This window comes from Scleropages formosus, chromosome 3 (genome assembly GCF_900964775.1).
Source record: "Scleropages formosus chromosome 3, fSclFor1.1, whole genome shotgun sequence".
NCBI classification, from domain to species: Eukaryota; Metazoa; Chordata; class Actinopteri; order Osteoglossiformes; family Osteoglossidae; genus Scleropages; species Scleropages formosus.
Genome location: NC_041808.1, coordinates 6,405,501 through 6,413,585, shown reverse-complemented (window position 1 = coordinate 6,413,585; position 8,085 = coordinate 6,405,501). Strand labels below are relative to the sequence as shown.

At 44.3% G+C, this 8,085-nt stretch overlaps 1 protein-coding gene across 1 annotated transcript; it reads right to left on the bottom strand.

The window, feature by feature from the left end:
• Nucleotides 1–212: 212 nt before the first annotated feature.
• On the bottom strand, nucleotides 213–6,458 carry LOC108940428 (vertebrate ancient opsin-like). The gene is made up of 5 exons (XM_029250590.1): nucleotides 6,098–6,458; nucleotides 4,129–4,339; nucleotides 2,089–2,206; nucleotides 775–1,014; nucleotides 213–437 (listed from the first exon to the last, which is right to left on the bottom strand). Exons 1-5 carry the CDS (start codon nucleotides 6,456–6,458, stop codon nucleotides 213–215), a joined length of 1,155 nt encoding a protein of 384 aa, XP_029106423.1.
• Between the last annotated feature and the right edge of the window lie 1,627 nt (nucleotides 6,459–8,085).

Below are 8,085 nucleotides of genomic sequence, written 5' to 3'. Positions count from 1 at the left end.
TGGATCGTGCTTGTAGACAATCTGCTGTAGGAACAGGGCATCAGGTGGACTCATATGTGTGGAAAAGGGAGCTACTTTTGTGTTTGTGTGTGTTGAACCACCAGGTGTCGTTGTACAGGGTCACAAGATGCATTTGGGCAGAAGCAGATGGTTTTCTCATTGATGGATGTGTCATGCGGTAGAGGCAAGTGGGGCAGCAGCAGCAGCCTTCCCTAAACAGGACACACTCTGTTTTCAGTGACAGTGCTGATGCTTTCGCTGTGCTCCTCCTCGGGTCTCTCCACGCTGCTACCAGATACCGGGATACGGGCCGCAATGGTGGACATTTCGCCTAGCTTGCTCTCTGCCGTGCCGGGCGCTCGATCTGACGTGGGATTCAGGTGTGTGCTCAGGGCGGCACTGTTGCCTTTGAAAAGCTGGATCAGGCATTTCCTAAACTGGAAGCATTACAGGGAGGCATCAGGTCATGTTCACATACCAACAGCAGCTGTCATAGTGGCGTACTGCACAGTAACACTTCTACACACTCCACAGGAACGAATGGATCACAGTGACAGAACTACCTGTGATGCAGAACATTTGCTATTAATAGTTGCTTTATGGAGATGCAATGAAGGTAAAATACCACAATGTGTCAATAAGCGCTGTAAAAATAACAGGCAATGTTTCAAACCTATGCGCACCTGGGGAAACAGAAGAGCAATTCCAGGGAAACTGAACAGCAAACCTTTACAAATAATGGCCAGTTGAAAAGTATAGTTACTGGAAGGGCACCTGCTTATTCATGAAGACATAGATGATGGGGTTGTAGATGGCAGCTGTTTTGGAGAAGAAGGCGGGAATGGCGGCAACCCGCGGGTCCAGATGGATCGTTGGACAGATGGTGACAGTGATAGAGAAGGCCGCGTAGGGGGTCCATCCCACCATGAATGCTGCAATCATCACAATGACCATGCGGGCAACTTCCTGGTCTGGCTTGCGGGTATTACCCAGCCTCCCATGCGTGTTGGAAACCTGCACGTGGAGGTCAAACAATGAGGCGCCTTGCCACACTCTGCCGCCCTCCTGGCCCGTCACATGTGAACAGTGATTCTTGAGGACACACATGAGGTCATGTGAGAACGTTAGGTACATCTACACCTAGAACCCATACCACACGTCACGCAGGTTCAGGGTTTCCCCAGTCCAGAGTAAGATGACATCAGTAAAAATAAAAACATCTGGAACAACAGTCACTTCTGCAAGTGCTCGATTTTGAAAACCGATAATAAAAGTATTTCATCAGTAAAAGCTCCTCTAGAACAGCAGACTTGTTTGTAACAAGAACTATAATGAGTACCTAAACAACAACCCACTTTTCTCTGATATTCATAATTAGCTGGAGCACAAATAATTACAGATAATTGTCTCTTCTAAAACTGGCCTAGATAGATAGATAGATAGATAGATAGATAGATAGATAGATAGATAGATAGATAGATAGAGTACTGTGCAAAAGTCTTAGGCACTTAGATGTTTTACAAAAATATTTGTTTTAGATGGTCATTCAATGTCTTCTGCATTAGTGTCAATGGGAAAGAGCATATTTTAGATTTCCAAGCATTCCTTTTGCAAAAAGTTACAGTATTACAGTAAGGGTTTTGTATGTTGTTAAAGAAAGGAAGTACACACACACACACACACACACACACACACACACACAGTCTGAAACCACTTATCCCAACCAGAGCCTAACCCAGCAACATAGGGCGTAAGGTTGGAAGAGGAGGGGACACACCCAGGACGGGATGCCAGTCCATCACAAGGCACCCCAGGCAGGACTTGAACCCCAGACCCACCAGAGAGCAGGACTCAGCCAAGCCCACCGCGACCCAGCTCACGACGAGAGGTTCTTGACGATGGATGGTTACTAAGCTTTGTAGGAAGTTGATTAATTAAAAGCATTATTTCTGGAAGCATTTTCACTTTACAGCTTTTCCCCAAGTGCCAAAAATTTTTGCACAGTACTATATATTCATACATACATACATACATATAAAGTGCACAAAATCCCTCTCCAGGACATTATAATATGATCACTCAGCTCACCTTCCTCAGCTTCTGCATGAGTTTTCCATATGACCCAATGATGACTCCCAGAGGCAGGATGAAGCAGGTGGTGAAGAAGGTGATAATGTAGGTGTGGTCCGAAAAATCCGAAGAATACCTGGGAAAAATACCCGGCATTATTGTTCAGTTACAACCATGTTACTCTCCACTGGGTTCCTCTTCAGAAGAGAGGATGGTGAGGAGATTTTGAAGAAGAGAGGATAATGAGGAGATGTTGATGAAAAGGACATGATGAGGAGATGTTGATGAAGAGAGGATGATGAGAAGATGCTGCTGGAGAGATTATAATGAAGAGGAGTCTAGGGTTTCATTTCCAGCCACAGCTACACAGGGTGTATCACGAGCATGGTGGAGAAGGAGCTTTCCAGAAGACTCGTACACTGTTCAGCTGTGACATTTACCAGAGTAAACCTCAGCTGTTGGAGGTTTCCTGGTTCAACCTGCTTGGGAGATTGAGATGGTTGTAACGGTAAGCAGTCGTGACGTGAACCACAGTCCAAATGGGAAAGGATGACGGTCAAAGTTTTTTTTGGTTTGGTCATGGCTGTTTTTTGGTTACATTTGGCCCTTTTTATTTTATTATTTCAAAATCTGCATTTACATCAATCTCGTATGCTATGAAATAAAAACTCCAAATCATTACGGAGAACTTTCTCACCCACCCAGATGACCAATTAAACAGCTTCCTGTTTAATGGAAACTTCTTGCTTTGATTTACTGTGGAAGTAGCAGCTCAGTTACAACCACAATTTGAAAACGGTGTCTGTGTGTGTCCTGTATCTGCACGGTACAGGGAGTGTGTGCCCGTGGAAAGGAGTGTGTGATTGTTTATATGTGATACAGTGAGTTGTGCGGTGTGTGGGTGTGTGTGCGTGGTGAACTGGCTGATGCATGTCCTCTCCTGTACTTTAAAATCCTTTTGCATTGTTCATGTTGACAGCTAGATTCTCTGTCTCCTCTCTTCTTTGATTTTAATATTCGGTTTAATATTCAGTCTAATAAAGCACCACTTTCCGTTTTTCCTGTTTTAGCCGATGTGCCTCGTACTGCGATTACGGAGCAAGACAAGACAAACTTGTCACTGTACCAATACGGAAATCTTGTCATCGATATATCATTCGTGGCGCCTCGGTTCGAAGTGTGATTTCAATGTACTCATATTAGATTACTAATGCGATTCGTTAATATTTTTCCTTTTTAAAAATATCATCTGCAGTTAGAGCAGGTTTGCAGTTGTTCACAATTTGAATGGAAGATGGGTGTTGCTGCAGGGCTTCAGAACCGTTCACTTTATGAGAATAAACACACCAGTGTGTGTGTGTATACTGATCGCTGCACCTGATCTTCATAAAGATCCATCTTCAGTTTTAGTGAATATTTTCTCACTTTTTATGAATATGCAGACGACGAGCGGTTCAGTGTCCGGGGGCTGTGTTCACACACCTGAAAACGGAAATCCAGCTGTGATGGAAGGTCGGAACGAAGTCTTTGCCTGACGGACACCGCTCTCCTGTGGCGTCATGGGGCAGGATGTTGGGAGGGGGGGTTCCAACCACGGTTCGAATGGTTCCATCATGAGTTAAATTATTTAATGCAACACAAATGACGGCAGAAGCAGAGCTTTCGAGCTTCCGAGAGGAATTCTGGGACATGACTGGATACGGTGAAAACTACGTTCCACCGAGTTGATGAAATATTCAAACTCTTCTGCATTTTCAGCTGGCAAATTTACAGCTTTACGTTGACTTATTTATCTGATGCTTTTCACCACAGTGACTTACACTGTTAAGCCACTTACAGCGATTCACCCATTCATAGAGCTGGGTAATTTTTACTGGATTAATTCAGGATAAGTACCTCGATCAAGGGTAGTACAGCAGGAGGTAGGATTCCAACCTGGGTCCTTTAATTAGAGGGCTGCAGCTGTAACCACTACGCCACCTGCTGCCCAAAACCAGAAGTGCTTCGAAGCGGCTCGTTTTAAGCAAGTCTGCGTGTATGCGCGTCACCGTTTCTCACCAGTTGGGCTCACACGTGGTGCCAATCTTGCTGACCGTGTAGCTGCTCCAGCCGAACACGGGTGGGATCGTCCAGATGAAGGAGAAGGTCCAGACGAAGAGCAGGCCCAGAGCAGCGTGACGACCCCCCAGGCGCACGTTCTTGAGAGGACGGCAAATGACGAAGAAACGCTCGAAGGCGAGGATGGCGAGGGACCAGAGCGCCACGATCCCTGGCGGGGAGCAAGAAAGACACACGGAGAGCGATCTGCATACCAGCACCCCTGAACTGAAGGATGCTCAGCTTCTTGTAAATTATGGAAATTATAATAGTTTAAAGTAAAATGCTCAACTCGTGAACACAGCTGAGACGTGATACCCCACTATACTTCGTTTTCACCTGCAGTCACTAGGTCTCGGTCAACGAAAGGGTAATAATTCCGACATTCCTCAACTTTGTTAAGGGTTGCAGTATATAACCACCTTTTGATATAGCTGTGATAAATAAAAAATAAGATATTAAGATGTTTCTTTATTTACCATAAGATATTTAATTTTTTTATTAACTTTGAGCTACATTACAAGCTAATTTAAAATAACTGAAAATAAAAATTCATTGCTTTCGCAAGCCAAAATTTCATCTGGCTTGCTGAACAATTCATCCCGTTCATGTTCGATATTCATCATTTTCTTACAGCTCACTGACATTCAGGAACACCAGGCACGAGCTGTAAAAACTGTGGAAAGAAGGTGAATTAAGGTGGCCCCATATTATTCTTCTGTCCGGGCACTCTTTACTGCCAAGAAAACTGAATTAAAACAAATACACGTAGCTCGTGTAAAACGTTTGCGTCTGAAAATTTGTGGAGCGACGCGTGTTTGCTTACAAGTGGTCCACATTTGGAGACAAACACCATCACGAGACAAAATATTAATGAATGCATATTTAAATATGTATGGAGGTCATCCTCATTGCCACTTTGTTCAGTCGTGCGTTGAAATGCCTCCTGCGTCTGCAGGTACCTTCGCTGAGAACACAAGCCATGGCACAAATGCACTATACTTGTACCGATGACAATAAATCTTGAACCTTGAACCTACCTGTACTCCCTATACCTGGGTAATTAATCTGAATGTTTTGTACATTACCTGTGGTACTCTGCCTCATGTACTGTATTTGTCTTTGGTATTCAGTCAGTACTTAACCTTTAGTACATTACCTAAATTTACATTTATTCAGCAGACGCTTTTCTCTAAAGCAACGTACATCTCATAGAGAGAAAGACGCATAGATAGAGATGCGTGATTCTTCAGTACGGTTAGCTTCTTTCCACCATATGAACCAATGTTAATCACACAAGTAGCTGCATAAAACTTTATCAGAATATCCACGATTCTTGATCGCCTAGTAATAATTTTTTTCTTTTTTATGAAACATACAAATATTTTTGTACATTGCAGGAGTAACTACGTAAAGGTCTATCTGGGCATCATCTTAAAGTTATAGTCCATGAACATTTACACCTTGCATGAACTTAAGAGATGATTGGCGAAGCGAGTCTGGAAGAGGTGGGTTTTAAGACCCTTTTTAAATGTGGACAGAGATTCAGCAGTTCTGAGCGAGAGGGGGAGATCGTCCCACCACAACGGATCCAGAACCGAGAACCTGTGGTACTTTGGTAATTCATCATCTGTACTTTACCTTTGGTTATATGTCTTTGGTACTGTATTTGTACTGGGTCTTTTGTTGTGTGTCTTCGATACTCGACTTCTGATTCCCACCCGAGAAGGTTACCAAAGCCCTCCAGCGCCCAGGTACTTTGGTAGTTTTTTCTTAATAGTGTGTCTGGCACTGTATCTTTGGTACTTTACCATCTATTCTATATTCATATTCATATTTGTATTTATTTACATAGTAGACACTTTATCTGTGGGACTCATGTTCACTGTGATTTGCTGTTTTTTGTGCTATACATCACCAAAGTACTCACCGAAGAAGGTGACGGCAAAGCCCTCCAGCACGCAGGCCCACTTGCCCAAGAAGAAGTAACCCTGCGCGTTGGTGAGGAAGCTGATGGTGCCACCGATGAGGGACACGAGGAAGTCGGCCACGGAGAGGTTCACGATGATGTAGTTCAGAGGCTGCCGGAGCTGTTTGAACCTGAAGGTGACCAGCATGACGGTGAAGTTCTCCGTGAGGGACACCGAGGTGATGATGAACATGAGACAAGCCAGGAAGGTGTAGTTCCAGGGGGCGATGGACGCGAGAGGACCGGAAAAGGGGTCTTCTCTGTCCATCGAGTCTCCTGGAGTGTGAAGAACCCCGTTGACGGACAGGATGAAGGAGTCCATCTCTAAGGTCTTCAAACATCAACCAGATGGATCAGGCTTCATCCAAACAGCGATTCTGGTTTTTCAGTGGAGGAAGCTGTCTCAACCTGTGGAACCTCCTCGATTCACACACACACTGGACTGTTATACATCTAAAGTAGACTGTTTGGGCTGTTCGTGTGGTGAAGGTAGAAAAAAATGGGTCACATTGTGAAGATCCTCCAACTTTGAAGTCCTTTCAACTGACGGTTGACACCCAATGCCGACACTCCGCCCGTATCCTCATGGATCTGATCGATAAACTCTTTAATTGGATCAGTTACTTCATCATCAATCCCGCGAATCCGCGCGTGAAAAGTTCAGTCCCTCGTCGTCTCGCGCTCGCGCTCGCGCTTCCGCTCGGCTCCCGCGCTCCGCTGCTGCGCGCGCGGGTACAGTCGCGCGCCCATTTATATAATGTCGCTGTGTCGGACCTCCGGCAGAAAAAAAAGTGTCGCTCGGTCTCACAGCCATTTGCCTATAATTGATTAGAGGAGCATTATTGCTGCGCTGAAATAATTTGGCACTACTAAACTTGCAGTATTATTATTTATTGATGTGTGGATATTTGGTCAAATTAGCGTGAAATGCCTTGCATTTGCTGTATGTTGCAGTTACTACTCTATTTTTTTAAAACAAATAATACTATTATTTTCTAAATAAATATTATGCATTATGATGTGCATATAATTAATGTAACTTTTCTCTGCATATATCCGACCGTGTCCACCGGTTAATTCTGATTAACTCTCTGCCTACAACAGTTTTTGTCAGTTACCGTCAACATCTACAAATGCTCATTTATTTATGATAACCTGAAGAAAAAGGGACACCGTTCTGTGTATTACACTGGAATTCACACTCCTCAGCAAACTTCTGCCACATATTTATTTAACTCATAATATTAGTTTGTGATGAGGTTCTGCAGAACATTTTGTTCATGACACGTTTCACACTTTTTAGCCCTTCTTGTCCTCTTTGTCCCCAAAGCAAAGTGGGAGACACCAGTGAAAAGGGAGGAACAACTGAAGTCTGAAAGAGAAAATCAACAGGAAGGAGAGACCTGGGAGTGTCAGGAGATGAGATGAACCTGTACCCTCCTACAAGATGGTCTCAGATAGCCACCAGGAGAGTGGCCTGCAACACGTGACCATCAGGAGGGTCCAAGACGGGTCAGAGGAGGGAAAAAAGGAGACCGCTGGTTCCAACAGCGTATGCCACAGAAACGCTTGAGTCCATCCGTGAGATAATGAGTCAGTTTTGGATCTTACCAGAGGCCTCCGAACTGGAGGTGGTCCAACCGCCGATGACCTCCTCCACAAGCTTTCCATCAGTTCAAAGCGAAGGTCATCATGGTGGACAAGACTGAGATGTTTTATTGTACACAGAGGATGAGACACTTAAAGGAGGACAAAACAAATCTCATCATGGAGAAAAAACACTGTCTCAGGAGCATCGAGCACACCCTTGTGCTCCATCAACACAGGCTGTGGAAGTAGAGCTAGAAAGGTACCTAAGAGCTCCTAATGACCCTTTGGCACGGCCAACATCACACGAGGAAAATTTTACAGGAAATCCACATGGAGATGTGGTTTCTTCAAATCTATGC